Source organism: Zingiber officinale, chromosome 10A (assembly GCF_018446385.1).
Source record: "Zingiber officinale cultivar Zhangliang chromosome 10A, Zo_v1.1, whole genome shotgun sequence".
Lineage (NCBI taxonomy): Eukaryota > Viridiplantae > Streptophyta > Magnoliopsida > Zingiberales > Zingiberaceae > Zingiber > Zingiber officinale.
The window spans coordinates 82724027-82745334 of NC_056004.1; the positions used below are offsets into that span (position 1 = coordinate 82724027).

General features: G+C 38.2%; 1 protein-coding gene across 2 annotated transcripts; it reads right to left on the reverse strand.

Moving 5' to 3' along the window:
- Window positions 1–10909: 10909 nt before the first annotated feature.
- LOC122028218 (lysine histidine transporter 1-like) lies at window positions 10910–13255 on the reverse strand. Of its 2 annotated transcripts, XM_042587251.1 has the most exons (8): window positions 13119–13255; window positions 12855–13012; window positions 12397–12780; window positions 11910–12303; window positions 11718–11823; window positions 11521–11612; window positions 11376–11444; window positions 10910–11274 (listed from the first exon to the last, which is right to left on the reverse strand). In XM_042587251.1, exons 2-8 carry the CDS (start codon window positions 12905–12907, stop codon window positions 11170–11172), a joined length of 1203 nt encoding a protein of 400 aa, XP_042443185.1. In that variant the 5' UTR covers window positions 12908–13012; window positions 13119–13255; the 3' UTR covers window positions 10910–11169. The 2 variants fall into 2 exon arrangements, with proteins under 2 accessions (XP_042443185.1, XP_042443183.1); XM_042587249.1 differs by having other exon boundaries at window positions 12855–13209.
- Window positions 13256–21308: the final 8053 nt, after the last annotated feature.

The following is a 21308-nucleotide window of genomic DNA, read 5'->3' on the forward strand; positions in this document are numbered from 1 at the left end:
CACCTTACGGACACGCCGAGGAGTAGGAGTTTCATCTCCGAACCTCGTTACATCGACGAGTTGAGGTTTGGTTTGTTTTGTTTTCGTTTCCATTTGTTATTTCCGCTGCTAACCTAATTTGTAGAAAGAAACGAGCAAAGATTTGGGGTCGGCTATTCACACCCCCCTCTCTAGCCGTACGAAGGATCCTAACAAAAGCATTCGGACTTGCGGCGCATTAAGTAAATGTATCCATATCTTGAATAATCGTCTATGAAAGAGACAAAATATTCAAAACCTCCTCTTGCCTGGACAGACATAGGACCACACAAATCAGAGTGAACCAACTCTAACACTTCTTTGGCTCTATACCCCTTGGCCTTGAACGGCCTCTTGGTCATTTTACCTTCTAAGCAAGATTCACAAGTTGGAAAATTTTCCAACTCTAATGAACTCAAAAGTCCATCGGCTATAAGCCTCTGAATCCTACTTAAATTAATATGACCAAGTCTTAGATGCCAAAGATATGCTTGGTTCATTTCTGAAGGTTCTTTTCTCTTATTAGAATTAGAAGATGAGTTATAAATTTCCATGTTTTGCTTTGTTGAAGAAATTGGATTTAAAATATACAAATTGCCAACTAATGCACCAGAACAGATAATTACTTTATTTCTTTTAATAACTACATCGTTACTGAAAGAAACTGAATATCCATCTAAAAACAGTTTAGAAACTGAAATTAAATTCTTTCTAAAACTGGGTACATAAAGATAATTTTTTAAAACCAAATTTTTATTTCTACTAAAAGATAAGTAGACGTCTCCCACTGCAACAACTGCCACCTTAGTAGCATTGCCCATGTAGACGGTAATCTCCCCTTTAGTTCTGGAACCCCTGCAAGGAATTGCAGACATGATCAGTGGCTCCCGTATCTACACACCAGGTGCTGGTAGATAACACCGCTAAACATGTTTCAACAACTAGAGCATGAGATATACCTTTGTTTTGGTTCTTACGAGGACAGTCCGCCTTCCAATGCCCTGACTGTTTGCAGATGAAGCACTTGCCCTTCGGCTTCTTCACTCCAGCTTTAAATCCTGTACTCTGAGATTTATTCACTTTCTTTGCTGAACCAGCTTGTTTCTTCTTCTTCTTTCCTCTCGGTTTAGAAGTAGAACCATTTTCAGCATAGTGAATTTGAGAATTGTGACGAAATAATCCTTCTGCCGCTTGAAGTTCTGTCAGTAGTTCCCCTAATGAATAAATCCTCTTATTCATATTATAGTTCAGGCGGAACTGCTCAAAACTTCTAGGTAGCGTTTGGAGGATCATATCGATCTGGGTTTCCCCATCAATTTCTCCTCCAAGGATCTGTATCTCGTTCAGATAAGCCATCATGTTTAGGATATGATCCCTTACAGGAGTACCCTCTTGCATGGTGGCTGTCATTATCTTTCTCATAGCTTCTTGTCTAGAAGCTCTATCCTGATGACCAAAGAGTTCCTTGAGATTGTTCATAATATCATAAGTTGTTGGTAAATCTTTATGCTGATGTTGCAATACATTTGACATTGAAGCCAAAATGTAACACCGCGCCATCTCATCTGCCTTTACCCATCTCTTATGATATTCAATCTCCTCTTGGGTAGATTCACCAGTGGGTGCATCAGGACAAGGTTCAGTCAGTACAAATTTATAGCTTTCAGCAGTCAGAACAATATCCAGGTTTCTTTTCCAATCTATGTAATTTGGTCCAGTAAGTCTATTTTGTTGAAGTATGATGGACAGTGGGTTGAAAGTCATCCTAAGAATCACAAATAACTTTTGGTCAGAACTCTAAATTTAGAATAATATTGATTCCTCAAACAATACTATTTTAAATTAACCAACACCTCATAACACCGTGAATTTTGTATGCCGCGTTAGTGTGGACGTATACAATTTCAACATTTGTAAAAGGAGGGTTTTAACCCATTAATTTTATTATCTTGTCAACCTAACTTTTTGACAAATAAAATTAATAGTTGGTATTATTTGGTCTCACAAATAATAACAGTGACTCCGTTGGGGAGGATACTATTAGATGTGTCTAAGTGTTCACCATTACTTGACACTAAGTCCATTAATAAGATTATGCCCCTTCCGTTGGGGAAGATCACACGCTCTTGATTAACTTCCTATAGTCATCCAGAAATGGAAGTCTGTTCTAGTGATCCGCAAACAAGCTCATCCGTTATGGAGGAAGGCACTCAGAGCCAACGCGCAAGCTTGTTTGCATCACTTACAAACCAGTAATGGAGACCATGGGATTTACTTAAAAATCCCTCTCCCACTTAGTTATTTACAAATGAGGAATTTTAACTATGCTAGCCTACTAAACTTGTAAACTAACATGCACACACAGCACAATATAAAAGCAATAAATAGAAAATCTAATTTTCAACTATTATGGCTTTTATCTTTAATTGTCCTCCGTGTGTTGTCATCCGAAGCTGCTGCCATATTTGGCCACCGCCACCGGGTCTAACTGTCGCATCCATCTTGCTCCGAGTTCCGCTGGTCCTTAGAAGGTTCCACGCTTTGCAAGATTCGATCCATGACATAAATAGAATTTTACATTTTTATCCTATATTCCATAAAAGGAATGTACATGTATCTAGATCAAAAATAAAATCCTAATAAAACTAAATACGACTCCTGTATTTTAATACAATCATGCACACACATATAAATTGCCCTTGACATGTCCAAGGGTCCAATCACACATAATTAACTAAAAGCCATAATAGTTGGATCCTGCATCCATAGAGTTAGCACATCCTACTATTAACCCGCCTAAATTATGTATGACATGTGCATAATTAAACTAAATACCAAATACACAGAGGCAAAACCCTAGCTCGATACCAATTGTTGGTTGCTACTCGAAAACCTATAGGTTCCACTGTACAAAAATTTTGTACAAAGGTCGAACCTTTTCCTAGCTACCATGTGTTCTTTTAAATTAAATTTTGGATCGCCTGCGGAACTTAACACGTTTGATCCAAAACCTAATCTATTTGTTCTTTTAGGTTTTGACTTGGATCTCCTGCGGAACTTAACACGTTCGACCCAAGTCTCCTTAAGTTATTAATTCCATTAAATATTAATTTCCATAAAAGGTTCCCGTACTGACGTGGCGAGGCACATGACCTTCTTGGATATGGGAGCAACCACCACCGACTAGACAAAACCTTTAATAGAAAGCTAATATTTAATTTCCTAAAATAACTTTAGGTTAACCAAAGAGAACAATCAAATCACAAGGAAAAGAAAGAAACAAAAGAACACAACTTCGAAAAAATATATTCGAAATTCTAGAACGTAAGCCTCTTGTATTTGGTATTATTTCCATAAATAACTAGCATGATGCGGAAATAGAAATTACTAGTTATACCTTGTAGAAAAACCTCTTGATCTTCTACCGTATTCCTCTTCTAACCTCAGACGTTGTGTGGGCAACGATCTTCCGAGACGAGAAACCACCAACCACCTTCTTCTCCTCCAAGCAAGGTTCGGCCACAAAGGAAGAACTTTACCAAAGAAGAAAATCAAAATACTAACCAAGCTCCAAGAGATGCTAGCTTTCTCTCCTTCTTCTTCTTCTTCTCCAAGTAGTATCCGGCCACCACAAGAACTCCAAGAAAGATGAAGTATTCGGCCACCACAAGAGGAAGAGAGGGAGAGGGTAATGGCCGGCCACAACACCAAGGAAAAAGGGAGAGAAAACAATAGAGGTTGTGTCTCATGAAGGCACCCCTACCCCTTCTTTTATATTCCTTGGCCTAGGCAAATTAGGAAATTTATTTACAATAAAATTTCCTTAATTTCCTTGATATGATTTATTTGAGAAAAATAAAATAAAATTTCCCAAATAAACTCTAATGGCCGGCCACATCTAGAGGAAGCAAATTGGACAAGTTTCAATCAACAATTAAAACTTTCCTTATTTGTTTCCGGAAATTTTAAAAAATAAAATTTCTCTTTAAAAATCTCTTCATGGTTAATAAAAGGAAATATCTATAATTTTAATTTTATTAACATGTGAATAATTTTAAAGAGAAAATAAAATCTCTCCAATCTACAAATAAGGAAAGAGATCTAATCTCTTTCTTTAATCTTTTGTAAATCTTTTACAAAAGAGATATTTTAATTTTAATTCTCTTTAAATTATATCTACCACATAATAAAAATTAAAATTAAATTTCTTTTTTAATTTATTTTGGCCGGCCCTACTAGCTTGGGTTCAAGCTAGGGTCGGCCACCCAATTTTATACCTAGGTCGATCCCAAGCTAGCTTGGCCGGCCCTATTGGGTGGGTATAGAAGGTGGGTATAGATGGGTATAGAACTCTATAAATAAGAGGCTACGATAGGGACCGAGAGGAGGAATTGATTTTGGTCTCTGATAAAATTAAGCATCCCGTGTTCGCGCCGAACACACAACTTAATTTTATCAATGATAATTCATTCCACTAGAGAACTATCATTGAACTACCGCACCAATCCCAAATTACATTTTGGGCTCCTTCTTATTATGAGTGTGTTAGTCTCCATGTTTAAGATATCGAATGTCCACTAATTAAGTGAGTTCTGACAACTCATTTAATTAATATCTAAGTCCAAGAGTAGTACCACTCAACCTTATTATCATGTCGGACTAAGTCCACCTGCAGGGTTTAACATGACAATCTTTATGAGCTCCTCTTGAGGACATTATCAACCTAGTATCTCTAGGACACAGTTTCCTTCTATAATCAACAACACACACTATAAGTGATACAATTTCCCAACTTATCGAGTTTATTGATTTATCGAACTAAATCTCACCCATTGATAAATTAAAGAAATAAATATCAAACATATGTGCTTGTTATTATATTAGGATTAAGAGCACACACTTCCATAATAACTGAGGTCTTTGTTCCTTTATAAAGTCAGTATAAAAGAAACGACCTCTAATGGTCCTACTCAATACACTCTGAGTGTACTAGTGTAATTGTATAGTCAAGATAAACTAATACCTAATTACACTACGATCTTCTAATGGTTTGTTCCTTTCCATTTTAATCGTGAGCTACTGTTTATAATTTATAAGGTACTGATAACATCATCTTCTGTATGTGACACCACATACTATGTTATTTACAATATAAATTAAATGAACAACTACAAACAAATGTAGACAATTAGACCAAATGTGATTCTTTATTCATAATGAATGTTTACAAAGCTTAGGCTTTCAGTATACATTCCAACAATAAGAGGTCGCCAAATGGGTCGACGACATAAGAGCGCCTTTTTATTGTAACGACCCGACCATTTGGCCTCTTGGGAAGCCCTTGCGGTGGCCCACTGGCGGCCCTTATGTCGTCGGCCCATTTGGCGACCTCTAATGTTGTCGACCGACGATCCTTTGGCCGTGTCATTACTCACTAGGAATTTCCACCCCTGGCCAGTGGATTTTTGCCTCCCCCAGGATTCGAACTCTAGACCTCCAAGCTTAAGTACTAGAGTTTATGAATCCTGGTAGCCAAGTGAGCGCCGCTCACTTGGCTATCAGGATTCATAAACTCTAGTACTTAAGCTTGGAGGTCTAGAGTTCGAATCCTGGGGGAGGCAAAAATCCACTGGCCAGGGGTGGAAAGTCCTAGTGAGTAATGACACGGCCAAAGGGTCGACGACATTAGAGGTCTCAAAATGGGCCGACGACATAAGGGCCGCCAGTGGGCCACCGCAAGGGCCGCCCAAGAGGCCAAAGGGTCGGGTCGTTACAAAACACAAAGCAGGACCTAATCTAAACTTGGTTGATCACATCAAAACTACCACGGGGTTCAACATCCCTGGGCGGGGAGCCTTCCGCCTCAGATGCTTGCTATTGCTCTTTCTTATTATAGCCGCCCGAAACCTTGTGATGGTAATCGAGGCTCGGTTCTCGATAGAAGGCTGAGGGAAACTCGTCAGGCTGCTTTCTTTTGGACCCTCTGCCTAAAGCGTGGGTCAACTCCTTAGAAATTGTCTGCATTTTGTATGGTCGAGAGGCGGTGGTCTGCTTCTCGGAGGTCGCCCACCTCTTGGCTTCCTTATACAGCTCATATTCTCCTACCGTCATGGTTATGTTGATTATGCCGATGTCCTCCATCTTTATGCTCCAGAACAGGCAAAGAAGATTCCCACAGATGGTGCCAAATTGATCATGTCCTGAATCTGAGTCAGATGAAGGTCGGATGAGGTGTCACTGGTGTTGACGGAGGAGAGACTATGATGATGCGGTCATGTGGGCTTCGACGAACAGACCCCCACGTGGCCTTGAAGGAGTACAGGGCCTGAGCCGGCGGTACTAGAACTCTGTGCACACTCCGACAAGCACACGGAACATTAGAGACCAAGAACCAGGGGAAAAGTCCCTGGAGCAGGCCCTCCGACACTCAAGTCAGGTACTTTTTCCCCAGAAAAATAGTGTACGAAGGAAGAAGAAAAGTAGACAAGTGTGCGAGTGAGTGTACCTACGTGAGGGAGAGGACCTCCCTTTTCATATGACAGTGCGTACCTTCTGGAACCTGAATGATGTCAGAGAATGTCGAGCGTCAAGACTTGTTGGGGGATGAAGGACACATGGCCTTCTCCTGTAGACTGAAGGAAGGTTTCATTTGCAAGTGGTCGTAGATCATTGGAATATTCCCTGACATTTAGCAGTTATTCTCTGACAGGTGGTTACGATTCCCTGACCCCGTTGTCTTGTAGCGCCTTTTGTCCCGGCCGGGTATGAATAGGGTAGGTCGGGATGATCTGTCGAGTATACCACTTGGCCTAAACCATGAGGGGCTGAGAGCTTCGGAGATATCACTTGACCGGGAGTTAGCTGACCGGAAGTTTAGCTGACTTGGAGTTTAGCTTACTGAGGGCACTAGGCTTGAGTACAACTAATCCGCGTGAACTCCATCCATCGAATCCAGGCCAAATATCCTCCCGACCGTCTACCCTCCGATTTGAAGTCCTTGTCTATGAGAACCCTACCAAGAATACCCAGTATGTTTACATGAACTAGCTTGAGGAAACCCGACTGGTGCAGGCAGGTCAGGCTTCATCTCGACCGCACATAATGCCATAGACCTGGTTTCGTGGCCCGTAGACCCCGCCTGAGCTTTATATGTTAGATGACCCGCGGTGGCTTTACTTCGTATGTTAACTGCCACATCTCCCTGACTTCGGACCGCCACATCTTTTTGACTTCTAGCTGTCACGCCCCCTTGACTTATGACCGCCACTTCTTCTTAACTTCTGACTGTCACGTCCCCTTGACTTCTGACGACCGGACCCTACCATTATGCACTATATCAACTTCTTTTGTCTATCCATAATTCTTAAATATTTAGTGAAGTTTAATATAAAAATCTAGATAAAGTATCCGTTAGAAAATTATTTATTCTCTTAATATATTTCTAATTAATTTTTTATTTTTTATTTATAATTATATCTATAAATTTAAATAATCTTCTGATTCTTAAAATTTTTCTTAATCCTTTTGTTTATATAGTATTGTGCAATATAACTTTTCTTTATATATGGTTTGGTTACCGTTGTATCTATCCAAAAAGAAATAGATAAAAAAAAATAAAAGAAAATTTATCATCGACTCCCATCGTAGATTGAGAGATGAGTTGGACACTTAGGCTCTGATTACTCTTAATCATAAATGGGGAGGGATTGGAATTCAAAACAGAAAAAAAATCCTAGAGAAGGTAGGGGAAAGGATATAGAAAAAAAATATGACAAAAAAGAAAATAAAATTAAAGAAAATATGTATCCATCCCCACGGTCGTGCGAGGTGCTTCCTTGGGTTTGTCATATGTGGCAGCTAGTAGCATGTGGCCATGCGAGATGACTTCACCTGCGGGGGTGGGGCCGCCTCCTGTGGCCTCGCGAGGTCTGCTGTCCGTTGTCAGTAGTCGCACGGACATGCGAGGTGATCTCGCGTGAGGGGTAGTTGCTCGCAGCCAAGTGTCGAACCACATATTACCCTTCTCAGGTTTTAGCCCAGGGGATCGACAACGTTGAAGAGGAGATGCAATTTGGATCTTTGATGAGAGAAAGGAAGAATGTGTAAGAGAGAGGAAAGTAGCGTGGAAGGTATTTTTATCAGTCCGCTCGAGATTAATCCGGGGTTATAAATTTTTTTGACTCCGCCATCACTAGTGGTCGTGAGAGATGTGTTCACAACAATGAATGTATCACGAGTAAAGAAAAATTAGACTATGACTCTTATGAGGAGAAGAAGAGACGAGAAAGTTACTTTCTGTCCAATTTAGATGGATAGAAAATATATTAAAAGTAAATTTACAGATGGATTGTTAGATTTGTCTGTCTATTAATGAATATAATTTATTTTTTAAAAAATGTAAATAAGAATAAATTTCATGGTGATTTTTTTTTATAATTTTTATTTTCATCCTTCAAAATAAATAATGATTTATATTTATGAGCCCAGGGAGGTACCATAAGTAATATACAATCATTGTACAACAACTCACTCCGTACACTTAGAATGAATATTAAGTATATCAAAAGATGAGAGATATAATTCTCAGAGGGAGAATTATTGAACTCAGGGGAGAGTTAAGGAATTGTTTACTTAACTTTGTAATATTTTAATTTAATTATGAATCTTGATTGTCAAATATTAAAAAAGGAGAGATTTTTGGTATAGTACGTACCAAAATTAAATCTGAGTTTTGATGTTATCAAAGGTTCAAGTTAAGTCATGTTATTATATGATAAATTGACTAAGTATCTAGATTGTTTATTCAATCAGAAAAGTCCTAGTCATGATTAGGTAGTAAAGTCCAAACAAATTTAGAGGATATGATATTTGGCAGGTAAGATGAGGTAAACAATTGGAGTGGAGCGATGGGGAGGTCGTGTCTCGTGAAGGGACAAATCCTAGGTTGATGATCCAACTCAAGAAACCTACGGAGGTTTCTAAGTTGAGATCAAGAAGTCCTAATTATCATACTTATGTATATTTAATATCTATTATCTAACTCTATTTTACGGGATCAATAACTATTATCTAACTCTATGTTGCAGGATCATATGACCCCTTAAATTTCAAAGGGTTATAACTTTGACTCAAAATTCGGAATCAGACGTATCGGTGACCACGCATGCACAACTCAATGATCTTCATTTAACCATGGGTTTGGTTAACTGAACAAGAGGTGTAGTCGACTGATCAAGCCATTTTATTAGTTGACCAGACGGAGGTTCAGTCAATCGAACAGGCAAGAATGGAAAAATAGATCAGGCTGACAAACATGGTATCATAACATGATCAGTAGACCAACCCCAAGGATTAGTTGACCGAACAATAAAAGTATTAATGACGAAGCGGATTCAAATCTCAATGAAGAAGGAAATCAGACTAATCGGCCGACTAATCAAGGTGATCAGTCGGTCGAACATTAAATGACATTAATAACACGAAGATTAGATCTCGACAAAGAGGGAAGGTTGCTTGATTAGTCGACCTATAGGATGACTGGTCAACTGAACGGATATTTGGTTAACTGAATGTGTCTTGTAAAAGAACAACAAAAGGTCCGAGCTAGAACAACTCTATGAAACTTTTGATCTTCTTCCTCCCTATTCGTGCTGCTACTGATCTATATTTCTGTGCAAGCTACGACAACAAATAAGCTCTGACAATCTTCATATCAAATATTATTTGTTGGTTAAAGTCTGGTACGAATTACCTCTTCTCTGAAGGTTTCGGAAAGGAAATTTTTAGTGGATTGCCCAACTGTACGATCAAGGATCACGGGTCTTGGAGTAAGAGTCGACATAGATTTCTAACCAAGTAACCAATCAAGTCACTTGTATTGCTTTTACTATTCTATTCCGCTGCTTACTTTGATAAACAAAAGGATTTTTAATGAGTAATATTCAACTCTCTCTTCTATCGTGTTTCCAATCCTTTAGTACAGATATATAAGATAAGCAATTACAATGCAAGTACAAATATAAGATATAGATTAAGTCAGATATAGGTTGTCGGATGACCTCTGGCAGAGTAATAGCAAAACTTGCACATGTAGCAACAACAAAGATGAAATAGTGAGTGTGATCAAATGAATGAATGAGTTATTCTCGGCTCGGTCATCAAGCCCGTTTTATAAGCACTGTTCAGTCGACTGATCTACTTTTCCATAGATTGAACCTTTCGGTCAACTAATCCAATTATCCATCTACTGAACCTCCGTGCCTTTCCTTCTTTTCTGTGATTCGATCCTTCGAATCTCGTAAATCATGTTATTTTATCAACTAATCCCGCTAATCCGTCGATGAAATCTAGAATTTCCTTTCCTATGTTGATTCGATCTGATCTCTGGCATTACCATATTTGGATCAATTGACTGATCCAAGTTAACCGTCGGCTGATAAGGTTGTAATACCATTTTTGAGATTGATAAGGATTTAGCATAGGGGCTGACAATGTTGAAAATGAGTTGCAATTTGGATTTGCGGTGAGAGAAAGGAATAACGTGTGAGAGGGAAGAAGGTAGCTCGAGAGTTTTTTTTTTTCAGCTCGCTCGAGATTAACCTAGAGCTATAATATTTCGGCTCTACCATTATCGATGGGCGTGTGAGGTGTGTTCGTAGTTATGAAATGTACCACGAGTAGAGAATAATTAGACTATGACTTTTACTAAGTTACTTTCGTCAGATTTAAATAGATAAAAATATTAAAATAATTCAGACATATCAATCTGCCTATTAAGTAAATAGAAAAAATATAATTTATTCTTTTGCCAAAAGTTAAAAAGAAAAATTTTCAGGATTCAAAAAAGAAAAATTTTCAGGATGATTTTTTATAATTTTTATTGTCGTCCTCCTAAATAAACCGTGATTTATATTTAAGAGTAAAAGGTGGTACCATAAGTAATATACATTCATTGTACAACAACTAGCACTCCAGACACTTGAATGCTATATATAACCTTTACGCTCGATCAATAATTTAATCAATTGCCAATCTGTTGACACCACACAATGCACTTAATTTCACTATGTACCTCTTGCGTTTTCCTTGTATGTAATTTGGACTCGCTATAAATCCCCACCCAACTCGTTCCCAAGTCAACACCGGCCTTTCTCATTGGTAGAACTTGTATTGCTTGTCTATTATGTTTCCGATGATGTCTCGCAATGCACCAATAGGAGCCAAGATCATCAGCAGGACCCCAAGAATTATGCAGATCTAAGAAAGGGAAAAAAGCGAAACAAATTAATATTCATATTCAGGTTCGTTAATTCTGACAGAGATGATATGCAAGGAAGAGATGTTCTTGACTTGCTTACCCAATTAGTGATCCAAGATAAGCTAAACCTTCTGGGTTTGTAAATAGCAAGCCACATGATGCAAGGAAGCTGGAATCATAATGGCAATATCAAATGGTTTGTTACAATGTGGTGGCAATGTAAGGTAAGTGTTTGGAGCACTCACGAAGTATGTGGTCGGGGCGAACGCGAATCCGCCGAAGAAAGAGAGTAGTCCGCCGAAGAAGGGGAAGGTTATGCCGACGAACATGGTGAATGCTGCATGGTAGTTCACAGTCCAAGGAATTTAGTTCTCTGCTCCACGATTTACTGAATCGAATCGTTAAAGTGCGATTGAGGAAATTAATGGAGGGAGAGGCTTACCGACATAAGCACTTCGTGTTATCAGGCGAAGAGTTAGACCAGGAGGAAAGCGAAGCCTTTTGACCAGCACCGTCTCCATCATGTCGAACACAGGCATCGCGTAGATCTACAGAATCGAGGATAATTAATTTGGAATGATGATCGATTATATATATTCAGGGGAAATAATTTATATATATATAAATCATATACCTGGTAGCTTCCGATCACGTGAACGACGACCATCATGTTGGCCATGGCAATTAGCCAGTGCGGTCTGCTTAGAGAGACCAGGATGTTGTCCTCGACTCCGTTGCCGAAGGCCCAGTAGCCGACGAAAGCCACAGGGAAGTAGCAGAGGGCGACGACGATGTAGGCGACGATCACGCCCTTCCACATCGGCTTCTTGGAAGGCTTCTCGGGAGTGGAAGGAATGGTGGCTTGGATTTCCAGCACCACGTTGTGGCCGGCGTACGCGAAGGCCACATCTCCCAGCGCCGCCAGGAACCTCATCACAGTCCTTTCTTGTGTATCAGATTTGTAACCGTATTCCACATGCTCCTGCTTCCCCTTGTCCACCGAAGCCACCCATGCAATGGTAGAATAACTAGAATGGATCGAGCAAGGAATTAGTAGTCAGTCCTTTTGTTTTTTGATCGATCGATCGATCGATCGTGAAGTAATTTTATCGAGTACGTACCTGAAAGACATAACAGCGGCGGCCAGAGATATCCCAGAAATAGAGTTGAAGTTGGGAAGCTGCGAGAGGACAAAGTGCACAGAGGCGAAGATCATGATGAAAAAGGTGAGCTTGATCTGCTTGCAGTCAGAGCAGACGACGTCGTGGAACTTCTTGAGGGATCTGCCGCCGGTGACCATGTAGACGATGCAGACGCCGACTTCCACAATCAGCTGCTGGGGAACGACGATGTAAAGGCCTAGCTTCTCGCCGAAAGCATATTGTCCCAACTCGTGGTACCGATCGAATCGCTTCCCGGGAACCATCTCGTGCATCTCCACCATTTGCCACAGGGTATACAGGGTCACGATCCATGAAATGACCATCACGGCGATCCCAGGCCCCCTGCGATATGATCCTCAATTTGAGAAGAAAACAAGTAGGAAAAATTAAAAATCAATCATCAACTGCGTTTGTACCATCCGAGTTCGGACATGGCATAAGGCAAACTGAGGACGCCAGCTCCGACCATGGCGGTGACATTGTGGAAGGCGGAGTACCACCACTTGGCGTTGCGGGAGGATGTGATGGGAAGCCAGTCGTCGATCGCCTTTTCCTTCTCCTTCTCCTTCTCGCTCTGCCATTGACCAGAAACCATTTGATTTATGAAACCAATCTCTCAATCTCAGCTCCCAATTCAACAACAGATTAATTATATTTATTCGATCTTAAACAAACTTAACTAAAAATTTGTTTTATATTCTCGATTCCATAGATCCCGTGCCCCATCACAGGCTTGGATACAGAATCAGAGTCATCACGTGAGAATATTTTAAACTTCTTCACGTATCGATTTATCTTGCCGGCGTCGCCTGACAAGGCGCGTGCAATTTTTTTTAAAAAAATTGGTTATAACAGCCCAGATTCAACACGCCTCGTTGACCATAAAAAAACTGATCGATCAATCGGCAAGTTTTCCCAGTTGGCATACAGGAAGAAGATGAACACACTAAGACTCAACCCTTTCTTAACCATCAACTACGGCGATGTATGGAAGTCATTTGTTTTCAACAAATCCAAGCAAATGGAACACCAAATCGATCGATGACATCCACACGGTTGATTTTTTTTTTTTGTCATTATAAAAGTTTTCCACAGGTATGAAAAAGCTGGCATCAGTAGTTTTTGATACCGCTCGTTTCTTGTGGACACAGCTGACAGACAAGCTGAAAATTGATGTCTATCCTTTTGTCACCGAGCTAGATAAACCTAATGATAATCAAACTAATTAATTGCGTCTGCAAATCCTTCTCTGCCAATGAGTTCAAGTGTTCTTGATGTAAATAAAACTGATATTACTGAGCATACTCTACTGATAAATTTACAAAGTAGAAATATAGCTAGACTCCTGTTACCTGATTTTGTCTACTGTCGTAGTTCTCAGGGGTGATTGACCTTGAGTTCCCATGCTGAGTCTTTTCTATCTTCTTCCTGGAAGGAAAGATTTCAAAGGAAAAGGATGACTACCTGCACTCCGGAGACACAGCAATATGCATGGAAAGAATGAAGAGGAGAGGGATATGCATTAGAGGAAGAGGAAGACCTTAGAGGAAAAAGAACCAATATCAAAGAAAAAAAATAACTAAAATAAAGGTTGTATAATATGTTTCGAATACAAGGAGAAATGAACATTATAAAAATAAATTTCTACATGCAAAAAAGAAAAAAAAAAGAAATACTAAATGTAAGAGGAAAAGAAGGGAGAACTTAGAAACTGATACCTCTTCGACCACCCAATGAAAGATCAAAGAAATAAAAAGATTTGTGAGAGTTAGGAATGTCTACAAAAGGGAAGAAGATTTAATTTGTATAGATCGATGTGTGGTTTATCTAGTTAATTGAAAAAATCTAGTAAGTTAAATAAACACTTTATAACAAAATAGGAAAGTTAAAAATAAAATTATCTTATCACACTTGCCTGGCAAGTTTGAAAAACAAAAAATTGTTTGAAAAGCATCCACAAAAAATTTAGTATGCAAGAAGGTAGACAACTAGCTATTATAGGAATGGTTTGGGTCACAAACCAATACAAAGCACCCTCTTATTATTGAATCTTGTATGACTATAATAAACATTACTATAATATACCTAGGATCATATGACAATGTCTTTCCAATACAATTAAAGATCTGATATCTGATCTTTATTAAGGAAGGTATGGAAGAACTATATACCGATATCTTACCCGAATACTTGATTATATATATATTAAAAAAAATTTCTCAAAACTCACTAACTATTTTTTGTTAATGATAACCGTGCCTATATAAATGTTTAATTTATTATTTTAATTATATATATATATATATATTAATATGATAATAATTCTAATATGTTTTTTTTGAATGACGATAGCTGGATTGAAAAAAAAAATTATTAATATAGAAAATATCCGATCATTTAATAGGTATAAGTATGAGAATAAATATCCGATCCCTGATAAATATGGCGATGGAGGATATGAAATCTGACCTGAACCCGACCCATTATTATCTCTAATGGTATTTAGGGAAATCATCCTTAAGAAATCCGATTGGGGCTACTAAATTTTAGAACCCAAAAAATATTGACAATGATAAACTAAATAGAATTTTAGCTATCCTTTACCTCTAACTGACACCGACATTGCTCTATGCTACTATTAGTGTTGCCCATCTTCGATGAGCTCTGAAGGGTTTAATGTTGGTCCCGTGCAGCCGGCTAGAGGGGATGAATAGCCCTGCAATCAAATTTATATTTTCTTTTGCTTTCAATTTTAGCAAAGACAAACACAAGTTAAGTTAACAAATAAAATGAACATAAATTAAAGAAGAGGCATGAATGTTTTACTTGATTTGCAACCGGAGAGGTTGCTAATCAAAGGCAGTGGAAGCTCACTAAAAATCTTCTTCTATGTAGGTGGAGAAGTCTCTTACAGAAAAGAAACTACAGAATTAGAAATAAAAGCTCAGAGTTCGTTAACTCATGTTGTGTTCAAATGAAGAAGACTACGACTCTATTCAGAGCCACTGACAAGGCATCTCCGGGCGCCTGAACCTCTCCAGGCGCCCCTAGCGTGGCAGACGTTATCTCCTCGCAACGACTTGAAGATGAAGTTTTTCATGTTCGAGTGCTCGGACCCTTGCTGATGTGGACCTGAAGAGCGATCCACTGCGATGAGGTGTCCATTGGGCACCTTAGTGGTCTGGGTGCCCTCTTCGATCGCTTGCTTCGTCTTTAATCACTTGGGTGATCCTTCGGCATTCTAGAGTTGAGCTCACCCAAAGCTAACTCCAACCTTCTATTCGAGCAGGCTTTCTCCTCAGCTTCTAGTCCCTTGAACATAACACATGTCATTCTCGTCGGTCAGTGTACTCTTCTGTAGCACCTCAGCACCTAACCACCTCGTCCCTTGGATGCATTGAGCCCGTCGGCTCCCTTCCCATGTCATCCTTCTCGTTAGCTACGTCTTCAGTTTGACTTCATATGTTCCTAAACTCTTGCACACTTAGATACAAGGATTAAATACACAGGACTTATCTTAACATGGTTGACCATATCAAAATCAATCCGGGGTATTTACAATCTCTTTTGATGTGCATCAATCCAAGTTAAATTAAGGTTAACCCAAAATAAAATAATTTATACTAAGTAAATTAATTTACAATTATAACAAGAATTTACAATTAAGTACAAAACAACCTCCTCTTTAACTTACTTAGTATTTCTTCCCCTTTAATCATATAAAAAATATAGGAAAAAAAATATGAAACATAGTTATAAAAATTTGGAAAAGGAGTATAGGGGTTTGTGAATAGAATTAACAATAAACTAATATTTTTAAAACTATTTTTTAAAAATATTTTTTAAAAACTTCCTAATTTTGTAAAGTAATTCTCTATTTTGATAAAAAAAATTTAAAATTATTTTTATGTTTTGAAAAACTCTAAAAAAAATTGTCAAGGTCAATCAAAATCAGTTAGATTAATACAAAAAATTTCACTAAATTTTTTTTAATTTTAATATAAATGAATTATTTTATGATAGAACCTAATTTTTAGAGAAATAAATTTTAAACATAGATTTTCATTTCTAAAAATTTCCTTAATTTTTTTGACTTTGTAAAACATAATGTACAACTATAGAAAAATTAAATTTTTAAATATTTTCTTTTTCAAAATGTTTAATATTAAAAATTAACATTTTGACAAACAAATCATACAATATTATTTAACGGTCAGACAATTTTAAAAATTTATTTTAATAGAGAACATAATATTTGACCACAGACAAAAAAATTTCAAAAATAAATCTGTAAAATTAATTTAATTTAAAAAATATAATTTTTGTTGAGTAATTCATACTAATTAATATAGTAGTCAAAACATTTTGGAATTTTTTCTATAAGTAGATAATATATTTATTTTTAAAAAATAAAATATTGAGCAGAAGATAGGACTAGAAGAAAGTTGATAAAGTAATTAATTTTATCAAAAAGATTAAATCAAGTAAATTAATGCATAGAAATTAATTTATTGAGCTAAGCATGATTTTGCTATCCAAAATGAATTATTTCATGTTGAATTAATTAAATATTTTCTTAGAATTAATTTTCCATTTACTTTTGTAATTTGACCCTTAGGGTATCTACAATACTAACTAAGTCTACCATAATTCTTAAATTTTGAATTTTGAAGAATATTGCATAGTTATTTTTTAATTTATCTAATTGTGCTTTCAATTTTTAAATTATCAAAATCTTCTAGTCTCCATGCATTTATTAAGGTTAATTTTAACTTTGTATTTTTTTTTAAAATTAATGATAAAATCAGTTTTAAAGAATACCTTCATTCTTTGTTTCCAAAATATGATCTCCTCCTCAAACATTGGTGGATAGATGCTTTGTCTACCATTTCTTGTGCTTCAATCGACAATTAGTCCTTCTGAAGCGTCCTCACTCTAATATCAATTGTTGGTCTTATACGATTGGCTCGACGGGGGTGAATAACCTTGCAATCAAATTTATACTTTTTTTTGCTTTCAAGTTTAGCAAAGACAAACACAAGTTAAGTGAATAAATAAAATGAACATAAATTAAAGAAGAGGCACGAATGTTTTACTTGGTTTGCAATCGGAGAGCTTACTAATCCAACGCAGTGAAAGCTCACTAAGAATCTCCTTTGATGTAGGTGGAGAAGCCTTTTACAGAAGTTGAAGTACAGAAAAAAATTACAAAATTAGAAATGAAAGATCATAGTTCGTTAACCTGTGTTGTGTTCAAATGAAGAAGACCAAGGCTCTATTTATAGCCCATCAGTCAAACCTAGCCATTTGTTGACGTGGCATCTCCAGGTGCTTGGACCTTCTCCGGACATCCCCAGCGTAGCAAACGTTATCTCCCCACAATGGCTTGAAGATGAAGATTTTCATGTCTGAGAGCACGAACCCTTTCTGACATGGTCACGAAGAGCGATCCATTACGACAAGGCGCCCATTTGCCACCTTGGTGGTATAGGCACCCTCTCCGGTCGCTTGCTTCATCTCTCTGGTCACTTGGGTGATCCTCCGGCATTCCAGAGTTGAGTTCACTCGAACCCAACTCAGGCCTTCAATTCGAGCAGGCTTTCTCCTATTCTTCTCGTCCCTCAAACATTGCACAGGTCCTTCTCATCCGATAGTGTACTCTTCCACATCACCTCGTCTCTCGGATGCACTGAGCCTGTTAACTCTCTTCCTGTGTCATCCTTCTCGCTAACTGCATATTCTGCTCGACTTCTTGTGTTCCTAAGCTCTCCTATACACTTAGACATAAGAATTAAATATACAGGACCTATCTTAACGTGATTAACCATATCAAAATTAACATGGGGTATTTACATTATCTCCTGCCTCTCTCACTAATGGACATGCCGACAACTCAATGCTAGTTAGGATGGTACTTAACTTCTCATGTAAGATGTACTACTTAAGGTGTCAAGTTTTAAATTTGTATATGGTTTGATCTCAATAGAATAGAAGGTTTGGGGGCACGACGAAGTTGATAGAGGTTTATACATGGAATATGAAGATTGGGATTCAAATGTGAAGCCTAAGATGAAGAGGTTAGGGGTGGTGCTCTAGTATCATAAGTGGCCATGCTAATGAGGAAGATAGCAACGACAATGATAAGACCTCCTCAAATGTTGCCTTCGAGGTCGATCAAACTATGCATCAAGATTGACATAAGTGGAGCCTCTTCAAATTCCTAATTATTTATCCTCACAATGTGGCAATTACTACCACCATGAAGAGAAGATTAGATCAAAGCTATTCATTTGTTTTTCTTTTTATGTTTGTTGATTGTGGATCACAACCTAAGGTTTTCCATAAGATGGGTGACTATAAGGAGATAAGGAATCTTCAAGTTGCAATCATTTTTTATTCCTCCTTAGTAAACAGTATTAGGGGATTATAGGTGCAATTATCCACGGGTCAAGGTTGACCAGTTTGACTAAGCTTTAGTAGATTCGAGCTTAAGTTTCAATATTTGGAAAATATGTGAAGAAGAGGTCAAGTAGGTTAAGGTCGATTGGATGCTTGACAATGTGTGAGAGATAAGTCAAATAGGCCAAGTAGGATCGTAAGTTGGCAAAGGAAAGTCCTAATTACGGTTAGATAAAAGAAAGTCCAAGTGGGTCAAGCAGGATCACGCGTTAGCAAAGGAAAGTCCTAATTATAGTTAGGTAAAGAAAGTCTAAGTGGGTTAAGGAAGTCTAGTCAGGACTAAATGACCAACAAAGGTAAGTTCTAACCAAAGGTTAGGCAAAGTGGAAGTCCTGGTGAGTGAAGTGGGACCCTAGTGAGTGAAGATAGGTGGTGGAAGTCCCGGTGAGTGAAGCTCGGCCCTAGTGACTGAAGCTAGGTGGTGGAAGTCCTGGTGAGTGAAGCCGGACCCTAGTGACTGAAGCTAGGTGGTGGAAGTCCCGATGAGTGAAGTCGGGCCCTAGTGAGTGAAGCTAGGTGAAGGAAGTCCTAGTGAGTGAAGCTGGATAATGGAAGTCCTAGTGAGTGAAGCTAGGCAACCCTAGGTTGGTAACCCTAGGTTTACTGTACTATTTTTATCTATTGTGCTAACTCAGTGTTGCTAGGTCGACGAGCTAACGGGGTAGCTGGCACGAAGTCCAGACGGGTCGACAGGCTGACCGAATGTCTGACAGGTAAGTTAAGGTAAGTCACTGGAGGGGAGTGACTTGGTGAGGACGCATTCCCTATTCGAGGGAATAGTCGGCGTCGATTAAACTTAGAACCATTTTGGGAATCTAAGTTGAGATCGTGACAAGATTTTGGTCTCGGTCAGACGGAATCTAATTACTACTCCTTTACTCTAATTGTGCTAACTTTTGTTTTTGCAGGGTAGTATAACTTTAATTTTGCTTCGAACTAACACTTTCTTGCTAGAAAATGACCTTCTGGAGAAAGGTGGTACGGGCGCTCGGAAGGGATCCGGGCGCCCGGAGTTGGTCCGAGCTCCCGAAAGGCAAATTCTATCCTCGACCGCTTGGAGCACGCTGATTGGTCCGACAACGTCATGGTCCAGTGGCCCGGAAGGGATCCAAGCGCCCGGAGTACGCCTATAAAAATAGGCCTCCACCAGAGCTTCAAATAACAACGGCATCTGCTCTACTGCGCTGTGCTCCTACGACGCTATGAAGCTCCTCCGACAATGTGCTACCAAGAGTTTTTTTTTCTTTCCTTTATTTTGTTGTCGGTATTTCCTTTTAAAGTTCATGCACTTACATTTGTAACCTTTTGCGATCTGCTTGTGAATTGTCCAATGAAAGCACTCAACGAGTACGGGTCTTGAAGTATGAGTCAACGAAGGCTCCGAACCAAGTAAATTGGTTCGTATTAGCATTGTTTCACTTTTATTTTTCTGCTTCTTACTCTAACTCGCTACGAATAATTTTAAACCAATATTCACCCCCCTCTATCGACTTTCATGATCCAACAAGTGGTATCAGAGCTGGTACCGCTCTGAATTGGTGCAACCACCAATCAGGCAAATGGGGTCTCTTTTAAAAAGAAAAATTAGATATCATTTTTGCTTAAAAAATATTCTTATGCCTTTCATTTTTTTCCCACCAAAAGTAGTTTTGAAAATTTCATTTTCATTTTTCATCGTTGATTAGTGTTGACAAAATATCACGTTTAACAAAATTTGTAATAATATTTTTTTTAATATATTATTATTTTTTTAAAAAAATTTATTTTTTCGCGCATATTTCTTTATCTCCCACATTGCTTACCCCAAGACAAAGTCTTGGAAATTATTTCTTGTCTATTTTTTTTTTTTTTGCAAATATACCAATGTATATTCAAGAAAGATGGAGCATCTACAAACCACCACCATACGATCAAGAAGATTTCAACTATTGAAGGCGAGGAATGGAATGGTTCTTAGGAAGTCTAAATTTTGATAATGTGCTAATATTGAGAAAACCTTCTCGAGACTCAGAACTGAACAAATGTCACGCCCTAGAGGAGTCCCTATCGATGAAATTTCGGCAACATCTCCCCTGTATCGGTGACAATCTGAGGCATTTATACATATATCCACAAGCATACTCATCAGCAATATACAACAACCCATATGGATGAATAAACAAAACACAACCACGCAGTTTAATAGCAGCCCACTCAGTCGAAACAAAAGAACAACAAAAATCACAAAACAACCCATCACAAGACCATAAAAATAACCACACGCGAGCCGACCTGGCTTGACACAAGACCAACAAACCAAAATGCACACAACCACAAGACTAAGTTCCAAGTCCACATCAAAATTATTATAGAACCAAATTCATGGAATCAAAGAAAATAAAGTCTCAACAAAACCCAAAAGTCTGTACTCG